A 17,215-nucleotide genomic window follows, 5' to 3' on the forward strand; every position below is an offset into this window, starting at 1 on the left:
GTCCAATACACCTGCCAAAGCAGGTACATCTAGAGTAGATTGCACAGGAATGTGTCCAGGTGGGTCTTGAATGTCTCCAGAGAAGGAGACTCCACATCCTGTCTGGGCAGCCTGTTCCAATGCTCTGTCACTCTCAAAGTAGAGAAGTTTTTAATCATATTCAGGTGGAACCTCATATGCTTCAATCTGTGCCCGTTGCCCCTCATCCTATTGTTGGGCACCACTAAAAGAAGTATGGTCCCATGCTCTTGACACCCACCCTTGAGATACTTATAAACATTGATGAGGTGCCCTCTCAGCCTTCTCTTCGTCAGGCTGAACAGACCCAGCTCTCTCAGTCTCTCCTCAAAAGACAGGTTCTCTAAACCCCTAATCATCTTTGTAGCCCACCACTGGACTCTCTCCAGTAATTCCTTGTCCTTCTTAAACTGGGGAGCCCAGAACTGGATGCAGTACTCCAGATGCGGCCTCACCAGGGCAGAGTAGAGGGGGATGATAACTTCCCTCCATCTGCTGGTCACACCTTCTTAATGTTAATGATCCCATTGGCCTTCTTGGCCAAAAGGGCACATTGTTGACTCATGGTCAAACTGTTGTCAACTGAAACTCCCAAGTCCTTCTCTGCAGTGCTGCTTTCCAGCTGTACTGGTGCCTGGGGTTGTTCCTCCTCAGGTGCAGGACCCTACACTTGCCTTTGTTGAACTTCATCAGGTTCTTCTCTGCCCAGTCCTTCAGCCTGTCCAGGTCTTGCTGAATGCAGCACAGCCTTCTGCTGTGTCAACCCTTCCTCCCAGTTTGGTATCATCAGCAAACTTGCTGAGGGTGCACTCAGTCTCCTCATCCAGGTCATTGATGAACAAGTTGAACAGGACTGTACCTAATACTGACCCCTGGGTAACCCCTCTAACTACAGGCCTCTGACCAGACTCTGCCATCCAGCCAGTTCATGATCCATCTTACCATGCATCCATCCAGACTGCACTTCCCAAGCTTGCCTGTGAGTATGTTGTGAGAGATGCTATCAAAAGCCTTGGTCAAGGTAGACAACATCCACTGCTCTCCCCTCGTCTACCCAGGCAGTCATACCATCATAGAAGGCTATCAGGAACTACAGAGGATTGTTATTGTGAGAGCAAATTAAAATTGAATATACTTTGAATTCTTTTAGAGATCTGTTGTGAGATAAGAGAGACTATGTAGTTCAACTACTTTTTTTTTTTTTTTTTAAATGTGTTGGACTAACAAATGAAGAAGGGATAACATTTAAAATAATGGTAAGTTATGTATCTCTAGGCAGACCTATTGACTCTTACTAGAATTTTTACATGTGTTGTTTAAACATTTTTTGTAAATCCATCCCTTGTCTTCCAAATCTAGTTAGAAATTACTTCAGTTGAAGCCCAAATAAAATATACTATAATAGAAATTGCTTGAAGAGCATTATTCACTGCATCTCTATCACCATATCCAAAGAAAACATTTTTCACTGAAGTGTTATACAAAAGTGGTGTTTCTCTTGTCAAAGAAAGTAAACATATAAGAAACAAAACCATTCAGGTAGTTGACATCAGTGAGTACATATACATGTCTTTCTGCTGCACTTGCACACCTTTCCTAGTGTATCGTCAATACAGATGTATAGAGAAAGCAACATGATGTTATCAGAATCTCACTGCCTTTGCTGTAGCTAGTATTTTTATGCCTGGAAATCACTTGACATACTCAAAATAATGAAGATTGCACATAAAAGCAAGGCAATCAACTTGAGCAGTGAAAAAGTGCTGATAGAAAATGGAAAAAGTCTGAGATGAAAACTGTTCCATACGCTGAACAGTAATATCAGGTTATTAATGGCTTTCTCCCTCTATACAGTCCTGAAGTCAGAGAGGCTTTGATTTTAGACAGTGTCATATAGTACCCATTTATTAACAGGCCTCTTCCATCACGTTTAGCCTGCACTGGGTGGAAAAGGATCCAAAATGAAATGTGGGAGAGTTTCAGAGCCGGTGTTGTATCCCTTCTTTAAAGGAGTGTAGTCATGTGAGAAAACATGGTGGAGGTGATGGTCTGAATCAGTGTAGCCCAAATGTTTTCATGTCAAATAGTACTTTATTATATGTCTCTCAGTTATCAGCAGCCTTTATTATGCCGCAGGTAAAGAAAAACAGGCCAGGAAGGTCTCTGTCTTGCAATAATGTAATTTTGTTGCCTGCAGATTAGCTTTACCTTTTGGACAGTTACCATGTAGGTGGTAACTCAGGTTTGAGGTAACTCCAATAACTCAGGTTTAAGCACAGAAGCTTTGATTGATTGGTTCAGCACTTGGTCAATCACCTACATGTATCAATTATAGTTCATAGTCAGGATTTTTCTCTTTCTCTTCTTGGTCAACAATACAAGGGAGAATTTCCATGATTATTTTGTTTGGAGAGATTTTTTTCCTAGGTGTTAAAGATATCCTGTTTTCTAGATTTGAGAATCCTTCAGTTATTGCAAGTACATTGTGCTATATGTAGAATTATATTTGCTTCAAAAGTGTTTGTTGTGCTGCTTACTAAAATAGTAGGTTACAAAAAAGGTATCCATTAAATAAAAAAGGAGAGTATGGTTTGGAGGTCTGCTAACATCAGAAGGTACTGGATCTGAATATTAATGAGTCATCTGGATGATAAGGTAATAGATGATCTTCTGAGAAGTGCTAATAAACAAATGTTGAGTAACTGACATAGATTAAGAAAAATATAACACACGTGAACACACATTTGTCACTTACACCTCTCCTCAGAACTATTTTTAATGAAGGGCAAAAAATCTAGTTTACAAACACATGCAGAAGTTCTGGCTGCAGTAATCCCATTTCTTCCATGACTGGAAAATGCATAACTAAATCCATGTTGACTGTGCCTATTTATGGAAACCTGTTTCATTAAATGTTCATATACAATATATTGATGTATTTAAACATACAGTAGAAGTGTTTTAACATAGTAGCTCTATTTTGAGATTTGCTTATACTTTGCAATTTTCTTGCTTAATGTGTCTTTTAACATTTGCCCAGCCAGTCTCTCTGTCTCTCTCTTTCTCTGTGAGGTTCACATGTAAACTGATTTAAAGATTGCATAATGACTGTTTGGCATATCCTACAGGCAAAGGTCCAGAAACCCTTTTTGCTGGCTATAACCTCAATGATAACGAGTGGCACACGGTGCGTGTGGTTCGGCGAGGAAAAAGTTTAAAGTTAATGGTGGATGACCAGCAGGCCATGACAGGTAGTGTGGCATTGTGTCTTGGTGTTACTGGGGAGAAACACAAAACAAAATATAACAGAAGAAAAATGCCTTTATCTGAAAGCAACAGATACTTTTTTTTTGGGGGGGGTAGGGTGGGTAAGATCAAAACTCCATGTTACACATCTTGAAATACTGCTACTACAAGTGTATTATTAAACTTTATATTAATTTTACTATTGCTATTGAAATTAATGAAAAACTCCATGCTGACCTAAATGAATGTTTTTATACAGTAATTGGAGAGAAGTCATTTAATACATCACTAATGAGAAGGCAAGTAAAATGGATTTGGCAACACCCTGGGGTTATACTAAGGTTAAACTCTAAGCCATTCCTGTAAGAAAGAATTTCATAAATGTTTGAAGGATATTCCATTGTGTTTTAAATCTTGCATCAGCTGGCCTCAATAATTAAATGTTAGGCAACAGTTTTTTTCTCAAATACTAAAATAGCAGTTGGGATGGGAGAACAAACATGGGATGAATGCAAGCAGCTGTTAGAAACATATTCCTTTATGTGTGTTATCAGAAATGAGAAGATTTTGATTTTGTTTGATTAAAGAGAAATCTTATGTAAGTGTTGTTAACAGCAACAGACCTGGCTTCTGGTCCTGATTCCTTGCACAACACAATGTGCCTAATTGTGCTATCTATTTAGTAGTTTACTTTGTTTTCATGTGGTATTAAATAGCTTTTATCATTTATTCTAAGCTTGGTTAAAATGGTAACAATTTTAATAGGTTTTTAAAAGGAAAGCACCTTCTTTAGTAGTCTTCTTTACCTGAGCAGAACACTGAATACCATGTCACTGGTAGAAAAGTAATTGCCATAGATTCATATAGCTGCAAAAACATATTTTCTAGAATCAGAAATTACCAGTAGATCTTCCAGAGGTGAAGCGAAAATTTAATCTGAGTATGCGATGATGCTTTGGGTCATTCTTCCAAGAAAGCAGATAGCCTAAACCAGTTATTTTCTTTGTGAAAATAAATACATAGTACTGGAGAAACTACACTGAAAAACATCATAATCTTGCTGCCTCAACTGGCAGCTCCAATAATATGGCAACTTCAGAGACATTTGCTAGTTAGAGGAAGCTGTTTTGATCTGAATAAAATAGAGCATCTGAAACCAAATACAGATTTTTTAAATTTATAAATACTACGGGTTACAAAACCACCCAAAAGTACTGTTTTCACCTTTGGGTTCAGCCCCAGTTGCTCAGCACAGCTTCAGAAAAGTTCAAAATATATGTGAAGGTTTGTTTCTATCGTGTAGTCTAGTCAGAGGAAGTAATAAGTAAAGTCCACAGGACTGTAGGTTCTGGTGGATAATTGTAGTCATGATGAAATATCATGGTCCTAGCAAATACTCGAGACACCAGAACAGGCTTCCTGGAGAGGTGGTTGATGCCCCAGCCCTGTCAGTGTTTAGGAGGCATCTGGGCAATGCCATTAATTAACATGCTTTAACCTTTGGCCAGCTGTGAAGTGGTCAGCCAGTTGGACTAGATGATCATTTTAGGTTGCCCTCCAAATGAACTATTTTATTCTAGCTGTTAAAGCCAGTGAGTCTTTTCAGGTGCCCCCTGATCAAGCAAAATCTTCCTAAACTCCCTGCAGGAAGTTATGTGGCCCATCTGTGGCCTTCTCTATCAGTGAGGTGGGAACTGGCATGAGAGAAGAAGCTAAAAGGAACTTGAAAGTCTGATAACATGAGAAACCTGCTGTTAGTCCCAGGAATATTACATTTTTTACATGGAAAAATCATTATTGCTATGCAGTACTGTGAATTTCTATTTTTTTTTTTTTTCAGCACAGTGTGTTGCCAAAGCCTTCATGGGCTTAAGTTTTCACTCCCATCTGTCAGAAGTGTACACAATGCAGTTTAATGTGTAGTAGCTTTGAATTTCCTAAAGATGTAGTGCAAGAGTTGCCATATCAGATTGGAGTGCTCTTGTTCTAAACTGCTTAGAACATATCTTTCTGATGTCCCACCAATCAGAAATGTGTTTAAAATGGGTAGTTACTCCTGTGAAATATTATTATTGCTATCTTATGGGAACATGAGGAAAAAATGGACTTTCTCCCCAAAATTCCAGCTTCTCCCTGCCATGCACTGTGTTTTCCTTTTTTTGATTCTATTTCCTATGTCACACGTGAAAAAAAAATACACCAGATCCAGAAAGCTTAAGCTGAAGGGGAAACCAGTAAATAATTCAGCCTTACTTTCAATTTTTTACAGGTTATAAAATTATCACCTTTTCATCCCTGTACTGAGCTTAGTTATCTTTGACAAATGCACAATTTGTGCATGGATAAATAATATCTTTCAGAATCATAATTAACTTTCATTGGAAGTCAGAGAGGTGGTTTTGAAAATTTTTATGGATCATAGAAGAGTTTTAATACTTGCAGCCCTGATGCACTTTGTTTTCGGGAAATGTATAGAAAACAAACGTGGACTGAAGGAGGTCACTACAGTTGGATAATGGAAAGGATACCTAGTTTACGGTTATGAACAGAAAATCACTTGACCTTTTGTATGTCCCATAGCCTTGCAACAGGTAATGCATTCTGTGCACCAACCTGACAAGTTAAAAACAAAAACAAAAAGCCCAACCTTGTAAGCACAAACTGCACTCTCTCTTTGTTGCTGTAGCTGCGAATACTGTGGAGCATTATGTGAATTCTCAAGTCCTGTTAGCATGTTTGTACAAGTGAAATGTTAAAGGGAAAATTGGGATGTGAGCCCAGATTCTGGAGCTTTTTTACTACTATGCTCAGGAAAAAAAATACATTTAAGATAGTGAATGTAGTGAGGATACTGTGCTTCAGGCCAAAGCTTAGTGGAGGTTTGCCATGACATTTATGCAATGCCATCTGAAGTGATATAAGACTGGCATACATAATGTTCCTTCTCTAAAACATGATCTTCAGCTCTCTCGCTGTGATCTAATATACAGCTCTTGGCCTTGTAGTTTGGCATTTTTCAAGACAGTTTCCTGAGTCATTGCTGCAAGGAAGAACCCACCTTTGCTATAACAATACATCAGAAATGGTATCTTCAGAACTGATGTTTAGAAACAAGAACATCAAGAAGGCTGTCCTTGGTCATTAAGATGCCTCTTGCTGTGCTCAGCCTGAGTGATTGCAGATCCCAGATGCTGATGATGTTCAATGACATCAGTAGACTTAGGTCAGAATGCATCCTGAACCTAAGTAAGATGCTTGTAAATTTTTATCATAAATTATTAGAGCATTTTTTAAACTGTATTAAAGCTTGCAGACCTGTTTCCACTGTAATTGCATTAATACCTGTATTTGTATCTCAGTGCTGTGCCTTAATCCATTTCTGAATCCATCTCCCTGAGAAAAGCCCAAATATCCGTATTCATCTTGCCCTTATCCTTTCCCTGTTCACACACACATACATGGACACTTGCTTATAAAAACTATGAAGATACAGCTAAGCCTGCCTGAGGGCTTTCTGCACCACCAGTGAACACTTCCAGCCTGGGTCAGAGCTCACATTCTCCTCTTGGAATAATATGTTCAGGAGAGGACAGAGATGTTGGTCTGTCAACACCTTTGCACTGCAATTGTGTGAACTTCTATTATAGAGAAGTTTTATTCCAGTGTTTATTCCAGATTGGCTGGGTCTGCTGTTCACCTTCTTTGTACTCCATGAGAGATATGAAGCATCTAAGGAACAGGGAAATTTAGCCCATGGTTTGCAGGAGGTAGATTAAGTGGTAAAATTGATTAGTAATAAAAGCTGTTTTGTCATCATACCCACACAATGTGACCATGAATCAGCCTTGTGATAGTACTGCCCTACTTTCTTGAAATGTGCATAAGAAAAAAAAATCTAGGCTCTGTTAGAAAAGGAAACTCTTCAGTTGAAACAATTTTTATGTGCTGGGTAAGGTATTTAATAATTAGCTGAGAAACTTTCTGACCTGCACACAGTGTACCCTGGCAGTGTTGATCCTTTCCTTCAGATTAGCTGTACAGTCAGCAAACCTTGGGCTTTCTGCTGTGCAGGACTTCTTGCATGACAAAGAAGGACTCAAAGGTAGCTGTGGGGCTTGGTGTTGGCCACCTTTCTGATGTAAGCAACTGTTGTTATTTTCAGGAGTACAAGACATTGGCTTTCACCCTTGCTACAGGCTTTCTACTTTGTCTCTTAGGCTCTGTCTCCTCCTCCCATGGTTTATCCCCATACTATAAAGCTACTTGCTTTTAAAGGAGGCTCTGTCCATCCTTGCAGCACAAAGTTTTGCAGCAAGGCCAGCATTACTGTACCTTAAGATAGCTAAAACATGAGGAGTATTATCCCCCAAACTGTTATGTCACCTTCCATGCATTCTAACATAGTTTTAGTTCTGAGATTTGCCTCTGTGTTCTTCACACTGTGTTAATTAATTGCACTTGCTTATAGTAAAACTATATGTCTGATTAAGTGTATAGAATCATAGAATCATTTCAGTTGAGAGAGACCCTCAGGATCATTGAGTCCCATCATAACCTAACCTAACCTAACTCTAGCACTAAACCATGTACCTAAGAACCTCAACTAAACACCTTTTAAACACCATCAGGGATGGTGACTCCACCACTTCCCTGGGCAACCTGTTCCAATGCCTGACAACCCTCTCTGTGAAGAATTTTTTCCCAATATCCAATCTAAACCTCCCCTGGTGCAACTTGAGGACATTTCCTCTCATCCTGTCACTTGCTACGTGGGAGAAGAGACCAATACTCTCCATGCTAAAACCTCCTTTCAGGTAGTTGCAGACAGCGATAAGGTCTCCCCTCAGCCTCCTTTTCTCCAGGCTGAACAGCCCCAGTTCCCTCAGCCGCCCCTCACAAGACTTGTGCTCCAGACCCCCCACCAGCTTTGTCAGCCAACTCTGCACTCTCTCTAGTACTTCTATGTCCTGCTTAATGATGAGGGGCCCAAAAGTGAACACAAAGTGTAGGATTGTTTTGACACTTTGATATACTGTGGAATTGTGCTTCAGTTTAGAAATCTTGCTGTTGGCTTTATGCAAACATACTGAACTCAGTTGAAAAGCTCCCAGATATTTACCAGAAGTTTGGATTAATTTAAAAGAATTCTCTTTGGAACCAAGAACTGGCCTTGCACATTCTGAAAAGTGTGAAGTTGATGCAGATTCTTAATCACATGGTGTGCTTTTTGACCTCCCTTTTCTGATGCTAACATGTGTTTTCTTGTTGCTGTTTAAAGGTCAAATGGCTGGTGATCACACGCGACTGGAATTCCACAACATAGAAACAGGAATAATAACAGAACGGCGCTACCTGTCTTCTGTGCCTTCTAATTTCATTGGGCATCTGCAGAGTCTTACATTTAATGGCATGGCATACATTGACTTATGTAAAAATGGAGACATCGATTATTGTGAGCTTAATGCAAGATTTGGATTCAGGAACATCATAGCAGACCCTGTAACCTTTAAAACAAAAGCAAGTTACGTTGCATTGGCCACACTACAAGCATATACATCTATGCACCTTTTTTTCCAGTTCAAAACAACCTCTCTGGATGGATTGATACTTTATAACAGTGGCGATGGAAATGATTTCATTGTGGTTGAATTAGTAAAAGGGTATGTATGGATTAGCATAATGACAAAAAAAGTCTATTAAAAAAACATATATAGGAGAAACACAAGAGAAAGTTTAGGATACAAATCTTTGTCTTTTTATTCATGTTAAACTTCATATGCTTTATTGTGACTTTTTCTTTCAGATGAAGCTAGATGCCTGGAAAATGTGAAAGTAAATAATAGGTATAACTTCTATAGCGTTTATCACAACAAAGTACTACTTTATAGCCTTCCTCTTGTTCTCTCTCTACGTATGTATGTGTGTGTTGGTACACAAAGCATTCATTACTTTCCAGAAACTTGGGACTGCATCTCAGTTCATCTAAAGAATGGTGATTACTCTGAACTAAGACTGCCTCCCCATTTGGCATTCATTGTCATCCGGTTTTAACAGCACTACTGAGGAGCATAAAGAAATAAGAAATATTAGACATCTTAATTAGTGCCCCCTTGCTATATAAAGAAAAAGGAAACTTTTCCATTTTTTTCTCTTTTCCCAGGTATTTACACTATGTGTTTGACTTGGGAAATGGTGCAAATCTCATCAAAGGAAGTTCTAATAAACCTCTGAATGACAACCAGTGGCACAATGTGATGATATCAAGGGATACCCACAATCTCCACACTGTAAAGATTGACACTAAAATCACAACACAGAGCACAGCAGGAGCCAGAAATTTAGATCTCAAAAGTAAGTACAGTAATTCATGTATAACCTACAGTGAGGGTCATTACAGAATGATAACCCACATAAATCATGTATGTAAACTGCAATATAATTTTGTAATACCAAATGAAATGTTTTATTTGTTAGTAATTAATCTGACCGCAAGAGATGACATCGTTATCTTAGCCTAGCAATGCCAGTTTACTAGTAGCTCTGCACAATTAAGCACTACTTTAAATGTGTGAAAATACCACAGGAAAAATAGTAGCAAATGCTAAAACATGGAGTGTCCCATATATACCAAAAGATAATTGGGGGGCTGAAGGAGCTCTAAAATGTCTATGAAAAAGGCTTGATTTTTTTCATGAATGTAAGTTTTGTAAGTGGCAGACAGAAGCCACAGCCCAAGCTTTACAGTATGACTGCAAAGGCTTTGCAGAGCTGATGGTCTCTATGTTAGAGAACTGGAGAACATTTTGACCTGTCCCCCACTGTTCTGTATTCCACATAAAACCTACCTTTTGTTGAGAAAATAGATACAATGAGGTATTTTGATATCATAAAAATATCTTGCAAGTAAAGCAATTTATGTGACAGTCCTCTAATCAATCAGATATAGATACAAGTTACCAGATGTATTGAACCGTGAACATACACTCACCTAAATACATGATGTGTTGTAATTTCAATTTCAAGGGTGGGATAAACTCTGTTTTATAGGTCTAAACCTACATTTTGTAGGTCCGGCTGAATTCTTAAGATCTATTTTTATAAACCAAACTGATACATATGTATATTTTAAAATAAATAATAGTATTAGTTGTAAGGATGGGATTCTGAAAAGCTAGTTTGCATCAGAAGAAAATATCTTTTTGAAAGAATATGTAAGTACACTTTTAAAATACTGCCTACCTAATCAGACATGAGGAAATAGTTTTGGGTGCTGTGCAAAAAGTATTGTGTATTCTGACATTCTTTAAACAACTTCTTGTTAAGAAAACCAAAATCTAATAACAGTCAAAGAAAATGTAATAGTTCAAAATCCAGGATGTTCAAAGTAGATATTAATTTTCCATCAAGAGCTTATTCCTTGCTGGATTTTCTTTTAACTACCTCTGAGTTACAGATAATAAGCTGATCCTAGTAATTATTCTGGACTTTGTGATACTTTACATGTTTGCTTCAATTGAAAGTGCTATTAAGACTGTAAGCAGGACTGTGAAAACTGTATCTTGATATGTCATAATCTTCAATAAGAGTCTCTTTTTCTTGAATACTTGGTTTATCAAGTAAAGCTTTTTGGCTAGCTCCATTATCAAAATCATATTTGAAATCTGTGCCATGTTCATTCTCATTTTTGCTTTCTTGTAAATATGGTCGATGTTTATTGAGGCAATCTAATATTTCAACATTATTTTTGATGCTGTAGAGAAAGCATCCACTGTATTCTTTCACATTTTTTGCAATAATAGGTACTACTTACACATATGCATATGTATGTATATGTATGTAATCTGGGTTTTTTTTTTTTTCCCCCCATATATTAATTAGACATGAATAGGAAAAAAAAAAAAATCCTGTTAAGAACTAAGTTAGCAGAGTCATCTACATCCTTTCCAAAACGAATGTAGTGGTTTGGTACCTTGCATTATTTTAAAGTTTGAACAATGTGCTTATTAAAGGCACTAGAGGGCACTGTTATTTCACTAAATGCACTGCTTAGTGAATTCACAGAGAAATCTCATCAGAGAGAATAACCTATAAAATCCAACATTCCTTTGTTTTCTTCACTTTGAAAATTCTACTTTTGCTTTACCCTTTTGAAGTAGAACTGTATCCATAGCTGGTGCAGTTTCTAACCTTGAATTTTAATGGAAAAAACTGAAGAGCAAGAAAAAACATAATGAAGCAAGGAAGGTGAATTGTATTAGGTGGTGATTTTCTGTAATTCACCACCCAGGACATGTGGCTAGTAAAACAATAACAAGCCTGACATATTCAGCACAGTTATGTATAGCAAGCATCTTTCTAAAGCTAGTCTAGCACACACAGGTCCTCAACCACTGTCTTCTCATAGCAGTATGTTTCATTTTATTTTTTTAAAATATATTTTATTTTCTTTTGCTCAGTCAGCTTCCTTAAATATGGTACAATATAGTCATGTGAATTTTTGTTGGATTTTTGGGGGAGTTCAAACTGATATATTTTAGCCAGCAAAATAACGAGGAAAAAAATATGCCTTTCATTATTATTTTTTCTTCCTTTCTATTCAGTTGAAATGCTTTCCTGTAGCTTGTTCTTACCTATTTTATGTCAGTGTTTCTTATGGTGATACATCTCTGTTATGTTATAAACACTTTGCTGATACAAGCAGCTATGGTTAATTCATTGTCCTATATTATTTCAGCCCTAGCAACAATGTAAATTCAAAATTATACTTCTTGCTAGTGATATCAATAATTCTGTTTAACCAGAGTTAGCATTAGGTAAAATATAAATGTCTACAGATACTACAGAATCTGTAGCCTTACTGAGTAATTGTTGACTTATGAAATTTCAGATGCTGAAATCCAAGCTAATCCTGGAAAAGTAAATCAATATATGCAGGTTTTTTTGCAAATGCACAGTGAATTCAGTACGAAGATATGACACAGATTGTGTTGTAGAGCCTGCACAGGATTTCAGTTGTCTGGGGAAGCAGACAGTTGCCATAAAAGTATGGGAGAGAATTTCCACTATACGTTTCCTAAAGGGTGCAGGATTTGGCTATGTAACGTAGAAAGTCCATTATTACAGACATGCATAACCTCTGGTACAATTTCAGTGGATTGGAGTGGATACCTGTGGAAGCACATTAAATTATCCAGCTTAATTATTGCTATAATTAGGTGGGTAAATTTTAAATTGGAGACAAATAAATGAGTGAAAATAGTTCTGTGTTTGGATTCCAAGAACTGTGTTATTTTTTCTAGCAGAGAAAATTAGCAAAGTGTACTCAGATGCAGTTTTAGCAGATAACCCATGAAGATAAATGAGTCTTAACAGCAAAGGCAATGCAGCTCAAGCCTGTCAACATTCAGTTACATGGAAAAATTGCTTTAATGTATTTCATGAGCAGGTTCCCTGTCCTGCTTTCAATATAGCTCCAATGGTTCACATGGCTACAATTCAAGGCCTTCACAGGCTGAAATTGTTGGGTAGAGGGGAATTCATGCTTGCTCTACTTAGTGTTGTGCTTTTATGGTCTTGAGTGGTCCAGGTAGCCTTGAAGTGGCACAAAAATTCAAGAGGAAGTGGAATTTGACTTGTGCTGTTGTTCGTCACTGTTGTCAAGAAAAAGTTGTCTCCTTTATTCAGTCTGTAGGTATTACAACATCTGTAATACCTCTTCCCTCTCCACATTTTGTTCCTGTGGTGCAGGAAATTGGAGTTCTGTCCGAATTTTTTTTTTTTTTTTTAATATTTGAAGATGCATGATTGGCTGTCAAGGAGGAGCAACATCCTCAAGCATGACTTCATGTCCACTTTTACCTACTAGAGCTTAATCTTCTTTTTCCTTTCTCCTACAGCAAACATGCAAAAGCCTAGAAAAATCCACTCAGAATGACTGTCAGAAGATCAAAATATTTTAGCATTTTAATTGTTTATAAATTGAGACAGAAAGTTAAAATGTTACTCTTCCACAAATTGAAAAGCTAGGGAATGCTACTGTTATTTTAGATTTAACAATAAATAGTTACAAGCTTTTCTAGGACTTGATAGTTTCAGTACTTCAGTATCCCACCCTATTCCAGACTTTCTAGCTGTGATGTATCCTCCAGGATGAACTGCAGTCATACTAATTTTGATATTGGAATAACTATATTTTGTTTTTTAAAATAAATCACCATCACAAAAAAATAAATAAATTTTAAAAAATCCTACTCAAATCAACATTTGTGGTTTGATTTTTTTGCTGCCTGTGCAGCATTTCATACGTCTTCAAGACATACTTTTTTGAACTGACATCCGAACTTTCAACTTGTCTCTCTCTGTTATTCTCTTCCACATGGCCTTCCTAAATGTCAATTTTGGAGTCTATTGTAAGTCACATATTATTCCTGTGCTGTTATATCACTACATCATCAAAAATGTCGTTCATACTGGAGCATACATCAGAATCAGCCTCCTTGGATTTAAAAATCCTGCCTGGATATCTTGTCTTTTATTTCCGTAGCTCTTTGCTGGCCTCTCTCTTCCTCCGTTCCTTTGTCAGATATGGGTGCTGTTACTATATACATTTGCCTTTCCATTTGCTGTTTTCTCCAGTAATGTGAAAAAAGCATGCTCTGAAGCATCTGTAAGAAAAGTAATCATATTAATATCTGGTGTCACTTCAGTGGTTTTGCAAAAGTACTTTAAATATGCTACTTACATGTACATAAAGACTCACTTATAAATTAATTCTTCCTTGTAAACTTTCAATGCAATTAACTAAATTATTGGTAGATTTACTGGCCTGGCATGTTCATTGGTGATTCATGATAGTCACTTAATCTATAGATATTTCATTTGTCTGTCAAACAAGCTTATTGATGCTATGAAAAACTGAACTAAAATAGTCTTGACCATGAAGAAAATTTCCTGCTCCAGCAATACAAATGAAAATTATTTTAATTTCATATAATATTTGTCCCTGTTTTTTTATATTGAGCCCATTATTCTTGTTGCTGCATTATAAGTTCTTCTCTATATTACAAGGTCTCTGTCAATGGCAGTGATCCTTCATATTTCTATTACTAGGAAACAAAGCTTTAAGAAGTGGAGAAAAGTATTTTATATAAAAGCACAATTTCGTATAAATTAATGAGTATTAATGCTTACATTTCTCAAATAAGCATGCATGTGCTAATTGTAATGACCTTGCCAGTGGGCTGCGAACTCTTCATGCAGAAATAATGTTCTGTTCCAAATGCAGAGCTCCAAATACTGTCAACCTCTGTACAGACAGAAAAACAAGGATCTTAAAACTGAACGCTCTTCTTTGAGACTTCCTGTATAGCAAAGATATGAGGGCAGATTAACAATAGGAGATAAGACAACCTGGCCGAGTGCAAATTCCTTTATCCTCCTTCCTTTGCAACTTGTCACATACTGCTTCGAAACAGCTATGCTGTCTACAAGGCTGTGAAAATAATTTTGGCAATGCTATCCAGATCTCAAAAATTATGAGATGGGGAAAAATTAAAAATCTACTCCTGTACTTCTGGATTAAATAAAAATTAAAGAAAATACTCTAGTTTTTGTGCTGAACTCTGTGAATTCAGCAACCTCGCAGTAGTCTTTGAGATCACTCCATGGTGAGAGAAACTTTTTGCTTTCTTCTCTTCTCCCCTGCTCTTTTCAGCCTTTTGCACACAGACAAATGTATAGATTTGCCTACATTTCTACAGCTGTTTGGCATGCTGATTGTGGAATTTCTTTCAAGCCATTCTGGAACACTAAGTAAAAGTTATGTTAAGGATTAAATAGGAAACATGCATGGTCTTGAAACTTACCAAAAAAAACTGGATATTTGGCATAAATACATCCCACGAGACCCTAGCATCCCCCTGGCCAATAAGCATGTCCTAAACTTGTTTTCAAAATGTGCTGCTGTGGGTATGAGAGCGCCATCCTCATGGATCTTGGTATTCTGACTGAACAGTACTTTTTTCAAAAGAGCTGTTTCATTTAATATCTTCAGAGTCTGGAGGTGATTGTCTTGATCAAGCAGTTAGCAATATTAAATAAGAAGTTGCCCTCTGCAAACCTTAATTCAAAATGGGAACGTTTAACCTCTCCGATTTTTGGTATTTTTGTGTGAAGATTTCTTCTCTGTTTGGAAAAACAAGCTCTGTTAAGAGCATGTGTTGGCTATTGAAGCAGAAAATGAGTAAATTATTTCAGAAGAATATCAGTGGGTAGGCAAATCTGAGTATAATATGCCATGAAAATGCGCACTTCATTAGATTTTTGTCTTTTTTTCAGGTGTTTAAAAAGTAAAAAGTGGTCAGAACAGGAAAGAAATTAAGGACTTTTGATGTACTTGACTGTCTCCACCACAACCATCCCCCTCATACAGAGTAACTGGCATACCATCAGTTCTGTGGGAGATGGATTACCACACACATTTGTATGGCAATTAGATTTATTATTTACCATTTAGCATGCATCAGAAACTTTCCTCACAGTTCATTGGACAAGCAAACTGCTTTGGTTTTAAATCTGTTTAATCTTTATCAATGCCAATGCTTTCCATCTAGTGCTTGGGTGGAGGTGGAGGATGTGAAGCAAAAAAGAGTCATAGAATCATTTAGGTTGGAAAAGATATTTAAGATAATCAAGTCTAACTGTTAACCTGGCACTACTGAGTCCGTCACTAAACCATGTCCCTATGCACCACATCTGCACTCTTTAAATACCTCCAGGGATGGTGACTCAACCACTTCCCTTGGCAGCCTATTCCAATGCTTCACAACCCTTTCTGTGAAAAAAAACTTTCTTAATATCCAGTCTAAACCTCCGCCAGTGCCACTTGAGGCCATTTCTTCTCATCCTATCACTTGCTATGTGGGAGAAGAGACCAACACCCTCCATGCTACAACCTCCTTTCAGGAAGTTGCAGACAGTGATAAGGTCTCCCCTCAGCCTCCTTTTCTCCAGGCTAAACAGCCCCAGTTCCCTCAGCCACCCCTCACAAGCCTTGTGCTCCAGACCCCTCACCAGCCTCATTGCCCTTCTCTGAACTCTCTCCAGCACCTCATTGTCTTTTCTGTAGTGAAGGGCCCAAAACTGAACACAGTATTCAAGTTGGGACCCCATCAGCACCAAGTACAGAGGGTCGATCGCAGCCCTAGTCCTGCTAGACATGCTATTCCTGATACAAGCCAGGATGCTGTTGGCCTTTTTGGCCACCTGGACTTGTATTCCGCTGTCTGTGGATCAACACCCCCAAATCCTTCTCCACCAGGCAGCTTTCTAGCCACTCTTCCCCAAGCTTGTAATGCTGCCTGGGGTTGTTGTGACTCAAGTGCAGGACCTGTCACTTGGCCTTGTTGAACCTCATACAATTAGCCTCGGACCATTGGTCCAGCCAGTCCAGATCCCTCTGTAGAGCCTTCCTACCTTCAAGCAGATCAACACTCCCACCCAGCTTGGTGTCATGTGCAAACTTACTGAGGGTACACTTAATCCCCTCATCCATATCATTGATAAAGATATTAAACAGAACTGAGCCAAATACCAAACCCAAATAAAGTGGCTGGGGATCTGAGAATTGTCATTGTCAAGAAAATGTTAAATGTTTTAATGTAGCTGTTTCTTCTTTGAGAATACATATTGTTTGAGAGCAGGATTGCTAGGGAAATGGTGGATTTTAACCTGAAGAAATCTAGGGGAATATTCAGATTTGAGCACTTACCTTTTGAGTATCAATTTTTCTCTATTGAAAACGTAGCTGCTAAGGACTTTGTTGTTGCTTCACACACACACACTTCCTACTGCACAGCTTTACTTACTTGTGAAACACAGGCTTATTTGCATAAGCATTGAGAAGTTCTAAACAGAGCCAGAAGTTGTAATAGGAATGAAAATTGAGCACCAA

General features: G+C 37.8%; 1 protein-coding gene across 14 annotated transcripts in view; it reads left to right on the forward strand.

Annotated features, from left to right (window-relative positions):
• NRXN1 (neurexin 1) overlaps positions 1-17,215 on the forward strand; it is a 728,501-nt gene that overhangs the window by 335,946 nt on the left and 375,340 nt on the right. For all 14 annotated transcript variants that reach the window (XM_082047389.1, XM_082047384.1, XM_082047394.1 and 11 more), the window contains 3 exons: positions 3,147-3,269; positions 8,543-8,924; positions 9,425-9,615. In XM_082047389.1, coding sequence (XP_081903515.1) covers positions 3,147-3,269; positions 8,543-8,924; positions 9,425-9,615 — 696 coding nt within the window. The remainder of the gene's footprint in view (positions 1-3,146; positions 3,270-8,542; positions 8,925-9,424; positions 9,616-17,215) is intronic.

This window comes from Streptopelia decaocto (assembly GCF_964273445.1).
Source record: "Streptopelia decaocto genome assembly, chromosome: 3".
NCBI classification, from domain to species: Eukaryota; Metazoa; Chordata; class Aves; order Columbiformes; family Columbidae; genus Streptopelia; species Streptopelia decaocto.